The sequence below is a fragment of the Balaenoptera borealis genome, assembly GCF_965194805.1.
Source record: "Balaenoptera borealis genome assembly, chromosome: 7".
Taxonomy (NCBI): domain Eukaryota; kingdom Metazoa; phylum Chordata; class Mammalia; order Artiodactyla; family Balaenopteridae; genus Balaenoptera; species Balaenoptera borealis.
Window position 1 is genome coordinate 19,515,379 of NC_138864.1, and position 17,450 is coordinate 19,532,828.

Here is a 17,450-nt window from a genome sequence, read left to right on the forward strand (position 1 = left end):
GTTTTTTCTTTTTTCTTTTGCCCTACCCAGGTACGTGGGGAGTTTCTTGCCTTTTGGGAGGTCTGGGGTCTTCTGCCAGCGTTCAGTCGGTGTTCTGTAGGAGTTGTTCCACACGTAGATGTATTTCTGATGTATTTGTGGGGAGGAAGGTGATCTCTGCGTGTTACGCTTCCGCCATCTTGAAGCTCCTCCACACTTAATTTTTGCTAATGAAATAGTACCTCATCGTTAATTTGCCTTTCCCTACAGGACTGAGACTAGGGAGAGGCAAGAAAAGTACCTAGGCCTCCAAATTTAAGGACACTCTCACTCTGAGTCATGTGAGTACAGGGCTGACAGCAAGTGCCTCCTTAAATTGTGTGCCCTGGGCACCCAGCTTGCCTCACTCTCGCCCCAGTAGTGCTATAGATTGTTGCCTAGAAAGATACTCCAACATGAGTTCAAATGCCCAGTGCCGGTTACTGGGTCCGAGATCTTAACTCTACTGGCCAACTAACAGGTTAGCTTGTTATTGTTTCATGGATGCTGCCAGAAGACATGAAACTCCTGGGTCAAAGACAAAGGACTTTATTGCTCATGGCACAGTAAGCAACGAGATGTTTGTATTTGTGTGAGTTCCCATGTCCCCAAGGCCCATGGGGCAACTCAGAGGATACCAGCTGGATCCTGCACACCTAATGAGCTTATTTCACAGCCCAGGAACACTGAGTTTGGAGAATTCATTGCTTTTATAGCAAGTGGAAGCAAGCCCGTTCTTTTTCCGGGGGAAAATGTTACCTCATCCCTCAAGGTAGCTTACTACAAACACAACCTGGAGAAATGGCCTGAGCAAAGAGCCATCAAGGCCTTGCATTGTTAACACACGCAGCAAAAATGTTCAGATGCCCAGGACCCATGGTAGATGGCCTCTCCCGCTATCCAGAAATCCTGCTTCTTAGGCTATATCATCAATATAATGTTATTTTATATTGGTGGCGGGCAGAACTTGCTATGAAACTCCAATTTCAAACATTATATAATCATAATACATAAATTGAAGTCTTGAGCAAAAGTAAATCAGTAGCCACCCAAATACATGCAATGTCCTAGATTTCAAACTTTAAATATTCATGATGTGGAATAAGCATAAATGAAGGTTTTTTTACTCAGATCACTCAGTAGGTAGCTGATTGTATAAAAGTTTACCTTACATGACCTGTTTGAAATAATACAGGATCCTCAGAAAATATATTTCTTTAAATCAATGTCCTAAGTGTCATATATTTTTTTTACCAGAATCTGTGATCAAACTCCCTGTCTCTCTCTCTGTCTCTGTTTCTCACTCTCTCTCTCTCTCACACACACACATATACACATACACGCTTTATTAATGTTTATAAAGCTCTGCATTTGTAAAAGAAGATGAAATTTCTCTCTTAGGTGGAATCAGGAAAATAGGGGTTTTTATTTTATTTTTGGCTGCATTGGTTCTTCGTTGCTGCGTGCGGGCTTTCTCTAATTGTGGTGCCTGGGCTTCTCATTGCAGTGGCTTCTCTTGTTGCAGAGCACGGGCTCTAGGCACGCGGGCTCTAGAGCACAGGCTCAGTAGTTGTGGCGCATGGGCTTAGATGATCCACGGCATGTGGAATCTTCCCAGACCAGGGCTCAAACCCGTGTCCCCTGCACTGGCAGGTGGATTCTTAACCACTGCGCCACCAGGGAAGTCCCAGGGAAATACAGTTTTGAAACAGATAATTTAGGAGTCTGGAAAGAGATTGGAAATAACTAAACCAAATATTTCAGATGCATCAACCGGAGTCTTGTTCCTTAAGAACCACTTAGTATTAACTTGATGGTGCTTTTGGAGGAAAACAAGGAAAGAAAACTAGTACCCCTGATATGAAATTAAGAAACCATCCTTTGTAAATAAGGAATTTCTTGAGGAAAGGCAAATGAGAAGCTTGTAAAAATGACCATTATGAGACTTCCCAGTTTTTCCCAGTTTACCTAAACACATGTTTCTGTGTGAGTGTGTGTATATACAAATGACGTGTGTTAAGACTGACCAGCATTCTCATATAAATTTTCTCTAAGTTGTCCTAGTTTGAGCCTAAATGTTTACATGATCAGATTCCAATCCTAAGAGATGACAAATTTTAAGTCTTCTGTGATTTAAGACCCAGTCAAATGTGACACAGAAAAAACAAATATTTGGAAGACTCCACCACTGATAGTATAAGTTTGCTGGAGTTTAATTGTGTGACACCAAGAGATTTTATTGGACTTCTACTCTAAAGACCATACATAGGGTTATTTCAAAGTAAATGTCCCAAAGAACATTTCTGTGTATAATTAAATTATACTCTGGAACTCACTGCTGACCCTTTGGAGTGTCTCCCAAATAAAGCTGAGCTTTTTCCCTTTTGGCTTCTTATAAAATGAACCCAGTTTGTCCCTAGAAGCAACTGGCTTTGATCAGAAGAAAATTGTGGGCTTTTTTCCCAAACTTAACAGAACCTAATGTTGGTTTTCCACAGTAAGATTTTTGTCACCAGTCACAATCCAATAACAAACAATTGAAAACCAAAAGAGGACTTCCCTGGTGGCTCAGTGGTTAAGAATCCGCCTGCCAATGCAGCGGACACGGGTTCGAGCCCTGGTCCGGGAAGATCCCACATGCCGCAGAGCAACTAAGCCCGTGCACCACAACTACTGAGCCTGAGCTCTAGAGCCAGCGAGCCACAACTACTGAGCCCACGTGCCACAACTACTGAAGCCCATGCGCCTAGAGCCCATGCTCCGCCACGAGAAGCCACTGCAATGAGAACTACACACACTGCAATGAAGAGTAGCCCCCGCTCAGCGCAGCTAGAGAAAAGCCCGCGCTCAACAATGAAGACCCAACGCAGCAAAAATAAATATATAAAGAAAGAAAATCAAAAGATTCTGTCAGACAACTGTTTGCTTCAGTGTTTCCAAACTGACTGGATTTTTTCCATTAAACTCACTAATAACCTAAATGGGGGTTAGGTAAACATTGCTTTAGACTTGAGGGTTTTGTTTTTATTAGTCCAAAGCAAACATGTATAAATCTTACATAACTGTTTCTTAGAATATTCATTTTTTTCATTTTTATTTCTTTCCTTAAAAGTGGAATCCCTTGGAAACACAGCACCAAAAAGATACAAGAGACCTTGATGGTCATCTAATGTCTACCAGTGCACTTGTCCTGTATACCAAAGCCACAGCTAGTGCTGTGCCAGCCCCTGCCTGGACACCCCCAATGATGAGAGGGTCACTGCTCTATTGGGAAGCCTTAACTATTAGAGATTTCTTCCTTATACTCGGTCAAGCTCTACCTTTTCTAACTTCCACCCTCTGGAGTTGTTCATAATATCAGCATCCTTTTTCATATAACATTTCTTCTTGTAGTTGTTTGAGTTTCTACTGGGAAAAAAAAAAGTGGGAAAGGTGGTTACTTTTTGTTACAACTTTGCTACAGATGACTGTTTATCTCATTTTCCAGAATCTCTTCATCCAAGCTTTTGCCCCACCAATAGATTTCCAAAAATAAAGATTTGAACATTTCTTATTCCTTTTTCTTTCTTGTAGGTGCTCCTTCCAAGACGAATCAAAAAGAATGATAGCACTTACCCTTGCAACATATTTTTCTGTGCTGGGGAAGGACAGATTTACTTTATTAACCATGTTTCAGAGATTTGGTTGACATTTTATGTGATGTTTTTCCCTCTATGTCATGTCCCTTTATGCCTTTATAGTGAATGAGATCAAATATATATGATATATATTTCATTACAGCATCCCACTCTTATCTCTTGACCTTATTTTCACCTTTTAGAGCCTTTTAAAAATTGAGGTGAAATTCACATAACATAAAATTAACCATTTAAAGTGAACAGCAATTCACCAGCACAGTGTTTTGCACCCACCACATGGACTTAGCTCCAGAACATTTTCATCACCCCCAAAATAATCTAATTTTTAAACTGAGATACAATTGACATATCACATTATATTAGTTTCAGGTGTCTCACATGATTCATATTTTTCTCTTTTATTTTATTTTTTAAAATAAATTTATTTATTTATTTTTGGCTGCGTTGGGTCTTAATTGCGCGCAGGCTTTCTCTAGTTGTGGCGAGCGGGGTCTACTCTTCGTTGCGATGCACGGGCTTCTCATTGCGGTGGCTTCTCTTTGTTATGGAGCATGGGCTCTAGGCACACGGGCTTCAGTAGTTGTGGCACGTGGGCTTAGTAGTTGTGACTCTAGAGAGCAGTCTCAATAGTGGTGGCGCAGTGGCTTTGTTGTTCTGCGGTATGTGGAGTCTTCCCAGACCAGGGCATTGGCAGGTGAATTCTTAACCACTGTACCACCAGGGAATTCCACATGATTCATATTTGTATACATTGCAAAACCATCACCGTGGTAATCTAGTTAACATCCATCATCACACTTAGTTACAGTTTTTTCCCTTGTGATGAGAACTTTTAAGAACTATTTTCTTAGCAACTTTCAAATAAACCATACAGTGTTATTAACTATAATCACCATGCTGTACATTATATCCATGACTTATAACTGGAAGTTTGTACCTTTTGACCCCCTTGACCCATTTCACCCATCCCCACTCCTGGAAACCAGCAATCTTTTCTCTGCATCTATGAGTTTGGTTTGGAGGGTTTTTTAAGATTCTACATATAAGTGAGATCATACGGTATCAATATTTGTCTTTCTCTGTTTGACTTATTTCATGTAGCATAATGCCCTCAAGTTTCATCCATGTTGTTGTAAAAGGTAAGCTTTTGTTCCTTTTAGGCTGAATAATATTCCATTGTATATATGTGCCACATCTTCTTTATCTATTCATCTGTCGATGGACACTTAGGTTGCTTCCATGTCCTGGCTATTGTAAATAGTGGTGCAGTGAACATTGGGGTGCATGTGTCTTTTTGAATTAGTATTTTCATTCCCTTCTGATAAATACCCAGAAGTGAAATTGCTGGATCATATGGTAGCTCTATTTTTAATTTTTTGAGAAACCTCCATACTGTTTTCCAAAGTGGTTGCACCAGTTTACATTCCCACCACCAGTGCCAAAGCATTCCCTTTTTCCTACATCTTTGACAACACTTGTTATTTCTTGTCTTTTTGATAACCGCCATTCTAACAGGTGTGAGGTGGTATATCCTTGTGGTTTTGATTTGCATTTCCCTGATGATTAGTGATGTTGAACAGCTTTTCATGTACCTGTTGGCCATCTGTATGTCATCTTTGGAAAAATATCTGTTCAGATCCTCTGCCCACTTTTTCAGTTGGATTGTTTGTGGGGTTTTGCTATTGAATTGTATGAATTCTTTATATATTTTGGATATTAATCTCTTTCCAGATATATGATTTGCAAATATTTTTTCATATTTGGTAGGTTGCCTTTTCATTTTGTTGATGGTTTCCTTTGCTGTGCAGAAGCTTTTTAGTTTAGTCCCACTTATTTTTGCTTTTGTTGCCTTTGCTTTTGGTGTCAAATCTAAAAATCATTGCCAAGACCAATGTCAAATACTTTACTGCATGTGTTTTCTTCTAGGAATTGTATAGTTTCAGATCTTACAATCAAGTCTTTAACCATTTTGAGTTAATTTTTGTATATGGTGTAAGATAATGGTTCAGTTTCAGTCTTTTGCATGTGGCTGTCCAGTTTTCCCAGCACTATTTATAGAAGAGACTGTCCTTTCTCCATCTTATACTCTTGCTTCCTTTGTCATAAATTAATTGACCATACATGTGTGGGTTTATCTCTGGGCTCTCTATTCTATTCCATTGAGTTATGTTCGTTTTTATGCCAGTACCATACTTCTTTGATTACTGTAGCTGTATAACATGGTTTGAAATCAAGAAGCATGATGGCTCCAGCTGTTTTCTTCTTAAGATTGCTTTGGATATTTGAGGTTGTTTGTGGTCCATACAAATTTTAGGGTTGTATGTTCTATTTCATCAATCTATTCTTAACATCCTGTTTTCATAATAGCACACTGTTTCTGGTCCTCTTCCTTTAGAATCACTTTATATATATATATATCCCCAGAATTATTGAATATTTTCCAAGTCCAGAGATGTGGGAGATATTTCTGAGCAGCCCTTGCTCACTGGTCTAATTATTTAAACATATTTATTGATTTAAACAAACTAAAATAGTTATAGTGAAGGTAAAATGCTACACTTATATTTCAAGGTTCCCACAATTTGCAGTTAACTAAGATAATGCATGTCTGTCTCCCCAGCTTGTGAATGTGACACTGATGGGACCATTTCGGGTGGCCTTTGTGTGAGCCACTCTGATCCTGACTTGGGGTCTGTGGCCGGCCAGTGCCTGTGTAAGGAGAACGTGGAAGGAGCCAAGTGCGACCGATGCAAGACCAGCCACTACGGACTGAGCGTCACCGACCCCCTGGGCTGTCAGCGTTAAGTCAACAGGGCCTGGGCTGCCAACCTGAATGCATTTTAAGGCTTGGAGCTGCCTCTGTCAGGTCTAAAATTTGGTCATTGTAAGTACCTAAGTCCTACCAGCCTCTGGATTTTTTTTTTTTTTAAGTGTACCAAACCTCCCACAAATTTTAGTAAGTTAGTGGAGAACTTTTTTAGGTGGTTTGCTGAGTTTATCATGAAGAACCAGCAGGGGGCGCTCACATTTTCGCTGCTGGAGGAAACACAGGGGAAAATGCCAAGAAATTTAATGCCAAGTTATGAAAACTTTAAAAAAAAAAAAAAAAAGTCCTCCACTAGGAGTCTACTCTACAAATTTGTTAAATTACATTATGCATTTTTGCATAGGTTGATGACTTCTTAGGCAATTTTCAAGTGGGGGGTTTCCTTTTATTTTTTAAAATTATTTTTTCCCTCTCACACTGCTCTTAGTATTGTCTTATGTTCTCTGTCAAAGAAAAGGAAATAAAGAAGCAAGGAAGGGGCTGTGGGGAAATAGAAATAACCTCAGAGTTTTCTGGGGCCAAATGGGGAGGCCATTGGCTCTAGGATCACAGAAACTCAGGGCTGCCTCGGCTGTCACAGAGCTGCTGATTCCACAGAGAATCGGGGTTAATTATTTCCCTTTGGTCATAGTGTCATGCTCTATGGTTTTGCCCATATAAGGAACTGGATTATTTGCATGTTTAGAAAGCAGCAAGATGAATCATTCTGTTTAAAAAAAAAAAAAAAAAAGCTCTTCTTTTTGGACTTGATGCAAAATTAAATTTCAGCATAATGAATTATATAATTTCCTATTATACCTTTCAGTACTCCAGGCATTTCCCCTTGTTCACTAACATTATGCCCTCCGAGAAATGGGCCAAACGTTGGTTTTTTGTTTTGCTTTGTTTTTTCTTTTGTAAGAGCTTCAGTTACACATAATTCACACACAGTTCACTTTTTAAAGTGTACAATTCAGTGATTTTTAGTATATTCAGAGTGTATAATCATCACTACAGTCAATTTTAGAATATTTTCATTACCCCAAAAAGAAATGTGAAGAAGCATTATTCACAACAGTCAAAAGGTGGAAGCAACCCAAGTATCCATCAATGAATGAATGGATAAACAAAATGTGGTAGGTAAACACAGTGGAATATTATTCAGCCTTAAAAAAGGAAGGAAATCCTGATCCAGCCTATAATATGGATGGACCTTGAAAACATTATGCTAAGTGAAATAAGCCAGACCCCAAAGGAAAAATATTGTATGATTCCACTAATATGAAGTATCCAGAATAGTCAAATATTAACAGAATGTAGAATGGTGGTGGCTAAGGGCTGGGGGGAGGGAGGAAGAATGGGGAGAGATGGTATTTAATGGGTACAGAGTTTCAGTTTTGCAAGAGGAAAAGAGTTCCGGAGATTGACTGCACAACAGTGTGAGTGTACTTAACATTGTTGACCTGTACACTTAAAAATGGTGAAGATGGTAAATTTTATGTTATACGTATTTTACCATAAAAAAGAAAAGAAAGGAAACCCCATATGCTTTAGCCTCTATCTCCCTATCCTCCCAGCCCTAGGCAAGCACTAATAAGCTTTCTGTTTCTATAGATTTGCCTATTTTGGACATTTCATACAAGTGGAGTCATATAATTTGTGGTCTTTTGTGTCTGGCTTCTTTTGCTTACCATAATGTTTTCAAGGTTCATCCATGTTGTAGCAGATATCAGTACTTCATTTCTTTTTATTGCTGAATAATATTCCATTGTATGGGTATACCACAATTAATCTACTCGTCAGTTGACGGACATGTGGGCTGTTTCCATGCACATTGGCTTTTCCTGCAGGGGAAATACACATCTTGCTCTGGTTGCACAATTTCTTAGCCTTTACAACATAAGCAGGGCTAGCAATGCCAATGGGTGGAAGAGAAAGAGGAGAGAGGGAATGGGAAAAAAAAGTAACGAGGTGCTAAGAAAGAGAGAGGAGAGAAAGGGATATCATAGGTGCGTCTGCCAGAGAGGGAGCTGTTGGTAATAACGGTGACACTCAGAAACCCTTCCCCTAGTCACCCGACCCAGCCAGCCTCATTCAGAACTGTGCCCAGCTCCGCAACATGCATGATCTCTTGTCTCCTCCTAATTGCCATCCAGTAGAACCACATGAGGGCTGCAAAAGTGTCTGGTGCTGCATTTCCTGTGCGGGGTTAAATGCAGTCCAATAATGGGGCAACCAGGCAGACAAAGAACTTGGCAGGGCAGGCTGCTCTGTGTTCTCGTGGCCACGTGTTTGGCTCATTGTAAGCTGTTAAGGACATTTACCAGTGTGGAGAAATCAGAATGAGAATAATTGTGTATGCTGTGCTTTCAGCCTGTGACTGTAACCCCCTGAGGAGTCTGCCACTCTTGACCTGCATTGGCCACTCAAGGCCAATGCTTGTGTCAGTCTCTTGCTACTGGACCACACTGTGAAGAATGCACTCTATGTATTTGTCTCTGATTTCGCCTTTAGGGAGTGATGCAGTCTTCTACTGGCATTGCCTAGAAGAGACTTGGCCCTGTTGATTGCTTTCCTTGTCCTATTGTATTTCGGTACTCCCGTGGTAAAAGTATTTACACTACAGGAATCAGCAAACACTGGAAATCAACCCCCATCTTTCTGCAGAGAGCTAGTTGTTAAACATTTACCAGCACCGTGACATTTACCAGTTGGGACTGAATCAACCCAGGCACCGACAGCAATAGTTTTATCCTCTGTTCTCTTGGAAGTACCAAGCAGTAGAATATAAGAGCATTTATCTGGACCCCTTGTTAAGCCCACCAGATCATGGGGCCTTTTCTTCTGTCTCTTATACACAGTCTCTTTCCCACCCTTACCACTCCATGCCTAAAAATATTTTGGATGAGCTCATTAAAAAAACAAACAAACAAGCAAAAACAAAACCCTTAGGTTTAAATGTATTGTAGATTCCTGTGGGAAATAAACCGTTGGATTTTTCACAGACTCCACTACCCACATGAGCATGTATGTCTCAAATTAGCAAAATAAAGCATTCTTCACTCCGTAAGAAATGTGTCACGCATTTAGGGAGTTAAAAACCCAGCTCTTTTCTTTGTCCTCTGATCTTGGCAGCCCACCGTGACATTTTAGAAAGAAAAAACAAAAATTTAACCTAATAAAAGAACAGTGACCTTGATGTGTCTGAAGAAATGTAGCTGATAAATAAGAAACATATGTCTGTTCCGACATAGTTTTGTACTAATATTGTAAGTTGCTTTACTGAAAACACATGGGGATGGGGCAGAAGAGGTGGGGAAAGAAAGCAAGGAAGTAAATATGAAGAGGGAACTCTGTGTAAAACAGGACAAGTAATCTAGAAGTTTCACGTTGGAAGGTGCGCCACGCCGAGCTCCATGACTGTGAGTGGACAGCACAAAAAAAAGTGCAGAGCTGGTGAACAGATCAACGGACACACCAAGTCAGATCATTCCAGACAAACCTTAGACTCGGGCTGACTTTTTTTGTTGGCTGGTGAACTGCCACTGTGTACTTAATTGTGTCTGCAAAAGGAAAATAACTGAGCAGGGGCCAGTGATGGCGGAACTTGTCCATCATGGCTGAGCCGAGGCATCTGCCTGGTACCGCACATCTATCAATGGTGCCCTGGATGGTCCCCTGGGGGGCCAACATGGCAGCGTACCCTGCCTAGAGGGGGTTTTCACAACCCCATCCTGGATAAAGCAGCTCAGTTCACATTGTTTTTGCCTAAACTAAAGTTTGGTTTGGGGAAAAATATCAAAAGCCCTTTGCTGCGTTTTGTAACAAATTATGTCAACTTTTGATATTTAAAATCTTTTTGAGTAAACTGGGCATAAAATTTTTCCAAGATAACAACCAAAAAATACGGATACTTAACAAACCAATTTCAAATGAGAGTTCCGTGCCTACTAAGATCTTAATTCTATCTGAGTTTGTTAAGTGGAGATTTGAGGGGGAAGATTTTTCTGAGTATTTTACAGTAAATGTCAGACTTAAGAAGTAGTTGTTTATATCTCACCAGCTGTTTATATCAAATAAAGGTCAAGATGTTGCAATGATGACAAAAGTCTTGAATAGAGTTGAGTCTCTCACACAGGGAGAGTTTGTTAGCCAAAACAATTATTTATAAGCAAGTGATTCTACTAAACTGTGATATTTGTATAAGATTTCAAAATCAGCCTGAATGATTTTTTTTAGCCCCAAACATTTGCCATAATGTGTAAGTAAAAATCCCTAGGGATTTCATGGGAAGGGACTGAAAGCAGTTGCAAGTAAGCTAGTCAAAGAATTTCTCCTGGCTGACCTTAGACAACCCAGCCTGAAGCTAACATTGACGCTGTCAGAGGAACTGTGAGATTTCCACTGCATTTCTTTCTTTCTTTTTTTATTGGAATATAGTTAATTTACAATGTTGTGTTAGTTTCAGGTGTACAGCAAAGTGATTCAGTTATACATATACATATATCTATTCTTTTTCAGATTCTTTTCCCATTTAGGTTATTGCAGAATATTGAGTAGAGTCCCCTGTGCTATATAGTAGGTCCTTGTTGATTATCCATTGCATTTCCATTCAAAGCAATACATAGGCAAACCCCCTGTCCCTTTCATTTCAAGTCCTGGAAATGGGAGGTGTGCATTACCAAGTGCGTAGGCAAGCAAGCTACTGTGTGATTGTTCAGGCTGCATGGCTGTTTGCTATGCATCGATGGAACTATAGTGCTTTTAATATTACACTTCAGAGCAGCAGATGTCTTGAAGGCTGGAATCAACTGAGCATTTTCTCTTTGTAGGTTGGATACTGGGGACTGGAAAATCACCTCCATGGATGTTCTCCCTGTGACTGTGATATTGGAGATGCTTATTCCAATGTGTAAGTCAGTAAAATGAATGACTAAGTTTTGTGGCAATATTCCTCACTCCCATTTCCATCAAATAAATAAAAGCACATTTCATTTGGACATGCTCATAGTCATAGGTGAAGGAGTTCATTCCATGACAAGCAAAGGGCATTGAAAAGCGACGATCTTGAGACATTAACGATAGCCCAACTGATTTCTTTCACTTCAGATATTTCCACGGGTGAGATAACAGTTCTACTGCCTGGGTATCCCGAGGGGGTGTGAAAGATGCCTGCAAATGTGTGATCTGACCTGCCTAAAACTCCATCTTTTTGTCAGCCTGTAAAGAGAGGTCCTGCACTCTCCTTTGCCTGGTTTTTAGAGCAGAATCAGAGAGCCTCTGAGGAGAGAAGTGGCAACCAAGGTTTCACTGATCTGGATTTGCTTGTCAAGACTAGACCTGTAGAATGGAGAGAACAAACTTATGGTTACTAGGGGAGGAAGGTGGCCGTGGTGCGGTCGGGGGGACGGATAGTTAGGGAGTTTGGGATTGACATGGACACACTGCTATATTTAAAATGGATAACCAGCAAGGACCTACTGTATAGTACAGGGAACTCTACTCAATATTATGTAACAACCTAAATCGGAAAAGAATTTGAAAAAGAATAGATACATGTATGTGTATAACTGAATCACTTTGCTGTACACCTGAAACCAACACATCATTGTTAATCAACTCTACTCCAATATAAAATAAAAAGTTTAAAAAACAAACAAACAAAAATACCAGACCTGTAGATCCATTGTTTCTCCACATCCTCCCCAGAATGGTTGATTGATGGTTTCAAAGAATGGGCCCAAACCCAAGGGGCATTTAGCCCAGCACCCCCAAGGCCCTTATCTTACACTCGTCCCTCCTCCACGTGTTTTTTATGAGGTGGGTTTGTTTTCCCTCAGGTGTTCACCCGAGGATGGGCAGTGTGATTGTCGTCCGCATGTCACAGGTCGCAGCTGCACTGAGCCAGCGCCCAGCTATTTCTTTGCTCCTTTGAATTTCTACGTCTACGAGGCAGAGGAAGCCACACCACTCCAGGGACTGGCTCCTTTGGTTCGTATTTCATTGACTCTCTTTACAGACTTCATTTGATGGGGTGTGGGTAAATACACACACCCTTGAGATCATGGGTAAGTTACCTGGAAGAGAGTGGTTTTGTCCACAAACACAGAGCAGAGTGGATTCTATCATGGAACTGCAGATTCTATAAAGTCTTGAGGGCAGAGTCTGCATTTTGTTCATCTTTGTGTCCCTGTTCTGGCACAGAGCCTGGCACAGAAGTGTGAATTGCATTAAGTTGTGATGAAATGGACTTGAGTTTTGCTCTTTCAAGGTACCCATCAGATAGAGTGTGTTTATTGAGCATTTCCTGGTCTGTCTCCCTGACAACACTATAAACCGTGAGAGGGAGGGGAGGATGTGTACCCCGTCGCCACTGTTGCTCTAGTGACGAGCACTCTGATTGGTGTGTAGTAGGAAGCCAGGGATCTCTGCTAATGAATGAATGAATACAGTACTGAACCAAGTGTAAGATGTGCTCGCTGGCCTCCTGAAGCTGATCTCGGATTAACAGTCCTCAGTGCTGTTCATAGGAGTGTGTGATTGGAAATGTCGCTTGGTCTGCTTCATTTTCCCTACAAGTCAGAAGTCCTGCGGGAGATGCTCCCTAAAAATATTTATCTCAAAGTGTTATGAGGGGGGCAAACGCAGGCATCTGAACCCATCAGAGAAAATACAAGTTAGCCTCCCATAACACTCTTATGCCTTTGACTCCAGCCACAAGCAGGAATCTGACAAAGGAGAAGGCAATGTGAGGCGAACAACTTCAAGGAGAGAAGGCATGTGAAAGTTGGTTCTGGAGACAGGATTTGGATAGAAAATTGGGAACTCATTCCAGGTTCCAGTGACTAAGTCTTTTCCTGAGGTCTCTTCCTTATCTGGACACGACTGGTGGGAGGGATGAAAATACCCCTTAAGAGGCTTGGAATTTGCTCTTTTACTGACCGAGATTAGGGCAAGAAAAGGAGGCTTGCACTGTCCGGACCTAGACTCACAACTGCGGTGGGTGGAGTCAAGATAAAGCAATCCTATGTCTAGATTCTTCTTCATTGCTTTTAGCATTGCAGGTTTATGATGGTAACTGAAAAAAAAAAAAAAAAAAGCTTTGGGAAAAGAATATTGATATTTATATTTAGGCTAAATTTATATTTAGGCTGAAATAATAGGAAAAAAATATATACGTATATACATAGTGACCTTGGCCCCTGGTCCCTGGCACAGAGCTCCCAAAACCTTTGTAATCTTCTAAGGGATGTGAACACTAGGAGCATCTTTTGTTCTAATTTGACCTTTGACCCTGGTTCCTGACACAGAGCTTCCAAATCCTTTGGACTTTCCTGGGTGATAGGAGTGTCATTTGTTCTGATGAGGTGACTCTGGGTGGGCTCCTGGATGGCTTCAGGATGGAGGCTAGTCACCAGAAAGACCAAGCCATGATTAGAAGCTTGAAACTTCTGGCTCCACCCGCCAGCCTCCAGGAAGGGGAGAGGTGAGGGAGATTGAGGTAATGATCCATCATGCGTGTGGGGTGAAGACTCCATACAATTCCCAAAATACTGGGTTCAGAGAGTTTCGAGGCTGGTGACCATATCTGTGTGCTGGGAGGGTGGTGCATCCCAGCCACAAAGGGACAGAAACTCCTGTGTCTGGGATCCTCCCGGTCCTCACCCTATGTACATCTTCATCTGAGTGTTAATCTGTATCCTTCATCATATCCTTTATTATATAACAAACCAGTAAATATAAATAAGTGCTTCCCTGAGTTCTGTGAGCCATTCTAGCAAATGATCGAACTCAAGGAGCGGGTGGTCACAGGAACCCCAGTTTATAGCCAGGTGCATAATGCTGAGCTCCAGGCTAAGATTGGCGTAGAAAGGGATTAGTTAGCATCTCTGCTCTCTAGGAGTTTTTAACCATAGCTGATGTTTTTCATAGATAGCTCAGGATGGGAGCAGTGCCATACAACAAGGGGGGTCCAAAAGTGCATTAGGATTTTGGAGCCACGACTGATCCTTTACGAATGGGCTTAACACACGGGTAGAATCATTTGGCCTGAGACTAGAAATCCATGAGCATTTCCATTGGTGGATGAGGGGAGAAGACAGTCCAATCAGAAAAGTTCTAAGTAACAGCTCAGAGGAGAAACAACACAGGTGTATTTGCAGGTAGAACAGAAAGTTTATATAGGAAAGAAGTACCAGAAGAGAAAATTAGATTCTCCTATTAAAGAGGCTAAATTTTCTTCTTGGGACAATGAGAACTCATTGAAACCTTCTGAGCAAAGGCATGACGTGATGAAGATTGTCCTCTGTGCCCTTACGGACACCATCCAGCAGAAGTGGAGCCTGGGGTGGAGGGGCTCAGGGGGCAGTAGTCCAGACAGGGATGGAGAAGGGGCAAGGTTCAGGGAGAAGAGAGAGGATGGGGATGGAGACATGAAAGGACATGAATCCAAGACCCCAGCTTTCAAATAATTGTTTTAATACTCAAATTGGAGAGCTAAGAAGAATGACAATTAACTTTCTTGGTGGGTCTTCAGAAAGATATCTATATTTGTATCTACATCTACCTATCTATCTGTCTATCATCTCTCAATCACCTGTTTACCTATTATCTATCATCTATCTATCATGTATCTGTTCACCTATCATTTACCTACTTATCTATCTATCTAATCTTTCTTAGTTTGTCTGGGCTACTAAAAATACCATAGACTGAGTAGCTTATAAACAACATAAACTTATTTCTCACAGTTCTGCAGGCTGAGAAGTCTAAAGTCAAGGTGCCTGCAGATTCAATGTCTGAGACCCACTTCCAGGTTCTTAGATGGCTGAGTCCTCACATGACAAGGGAGCTCTCTGGGACCTCTTTTATAAGGGCACTAATCCTAATTACCTGCCCCAAACCCCACTTCCTAATACCATCAACTGGGGATTCGATTTCAACATATGAATTTGGGAGAGGGGCAGTGGGATACAAACCTTCAGTCTATGGCGATATCCTTGCTACTCAAAATGTGGTGTGTAGACCAACAATAGTGTCATCACTTGTGGATTCATTAGACTTGGAGACTCTCAGGCCCCACCCAGACCTATTGAATCCATTCTACATGTTAGCAAGATCCCCGGGTGATTTGTACACTGTTTGGGAAACACTGGCTTGCTTTCTTATAGAAACTAACTGTGATCACAAAAGTTAATATTGATTGAATTTAACATGGTATGGCATTTAATATAGTATAATATAAAGTTAATTCCATTATATGTTTTCTGTATAAAAGTGGTAAAGTAGCTTATAATTTTGTCTTACAAGATGAACACAATGGGTGAGAGAGAAAAAAATGAAGAGGACAAATAAACGTAATCCAGTGTGGCCTTTCCAAAGGGTCCTCATCACAGAGGTTGAGGAGCTGGTCAGAGAGCATGGCTGAGAGTCTGAATAGTGACCACAGAGTATGAGGGTTCCTGAAGTTGACTACAGCTGACCTCAAGGCTGCCTGCTTACAGTGAACAAGCAGAGCACCTGTGAAATTCAAAACCTTGACTGTAAAACCAACAATGAAACATCAAGCAAACACCGATGACTAGGGTACAGTGAGAATTTGGAAACGAGCAATTGGAGATTCTAACTGGGTCGGCAGCTGAATGACTAAGGAGATGATATAAAACAGTCCCATAAAACCCAGGATTTTAAGGAAACTGGAGTTGCATGAATGCTACTCTGCTGTTTTAATAGTTTGGTTGGTGGAATCTTGCTACCCCGGTATAATCTCTCATGGGAATATTTAAGACCAGATTCTGCAAACCATGAGAACTAAGAGAAATTGGTCTGGAGAGTGTTAAAATTACAACATCTAATAATCTTTGAATCTGTATATCATGCATATTGTTAATTTTCAAAACACCGCAAAACCAATAGAAAAGAAGAAATGCTTTCGAAGTTTAGAACTGCACTAGTTGAGCAGCCCTTAAAAAGAAAACCCAACACATAGTCTTAGGACCACTAAAAATTTCCCCTTTTCACAGAGAAACAAAAAATTATAAGCTGCCTCTATGTGTGCTTCCTGAAGCTATTAAGTGAGAATCATGATTACCTTGTAAAGTATGGTATAATCTGAAACTCTTGAACTCTGGTAAAATTGGAAATTTTGTTGGTTACTTAAACTGTCCTTTCTTTTTAAGATATTAGCAACAGCTCTGCCTACATGTGATGTGTATTTCCAGCAACAAGGAGATGATTTCATAACTGACAAAGGAAGCATAATACTGAAGAGAAATAAGAAGCGAAGCATTCGAGCAGATGAGCAGAGTGAGGTAAACCATTTCTTCAGGGTCGTTGTCTGTTGTGCTATAAGCAAATAACCCGGGTAATGCACTTAGAACCATGCGTGGCCCATGTAAGTGATCAGCCAGTGTAAGCCCTATTATCCTGAAGAATAGAATGAAGGAAAGGTAGAAGCCAGCTCAAAGTAATTCGAGCCTCTGGGGAAAACTTCAATAGCTTTATTTGTCTACAAAATGAAAATTTCTGGAAAATAAGATTTTGGAGAGTTGAAGAGTCAGACTCTGAATTCACAATTTCTTATCATGTTAGAAAGGCGAGATACAGTTTTGAGGAATGGCTGTCTTCCCAGTTAGAGAAGAAAGGACATGCTAATGTCCCTGGGGATGGTGTGTGACTATGCCCTTGAATCTGAGATGGATGTAGTTGGTCATTGCCGGCGTGAGTGCCAGGGTGATGCCGCCTCCACAGGTCCCTGCCTCCGATGGCTTCAGAAGGCCAGAGGAGACCTGAAGACCTTGTAGCTAGCCAACTAGCATTCACTCGAAGTCAGGGCCAATTTAGGCCTGTTTGTTTGTTTGTTCATTTGTTATGCCCGGCTCTTTACTGAGCATTCCTGTGTGCATATGCATTAAGGGGCATGTTGGAAAAGCAAAGGAAAGCAGGTGTTAGCTGTCTTGTTCATAAACCCAGCAGCTGAAACAGTTCCT

The 17,450-nt window shown here is 41.0% G+C and overlaps 1 protein-coding gene across 1 annotated transcript in view; it reads left to right on the forward strand.

The window, feature by feature from the left end:
* The window catches only part of LAMB4 (laminin subunit beta 4), a 115,682-nt gene that overhangs the window by 23,736 nt on the left and 74,496 nt on the right, over positions 1-17,450 (forward strand). Inside the window, 6 exon segments of the mRNA XM_082400401.1 lie at positions 6,277-6,456; positions 8,836-8,882; positions 8,884-8,946; positions 11,295-11,374; positions 12,303-12,474; positions 16,641-16,772. Of these exon segments, the coding sequence (XP_082256527.1) occupies positions 6,277-6,456; positions 8,836-8,882; positions 8,884-8,946; positions 11,295-11,374; positions 12,303-12,474; positions 16,641-16,772 (674 nt within the window).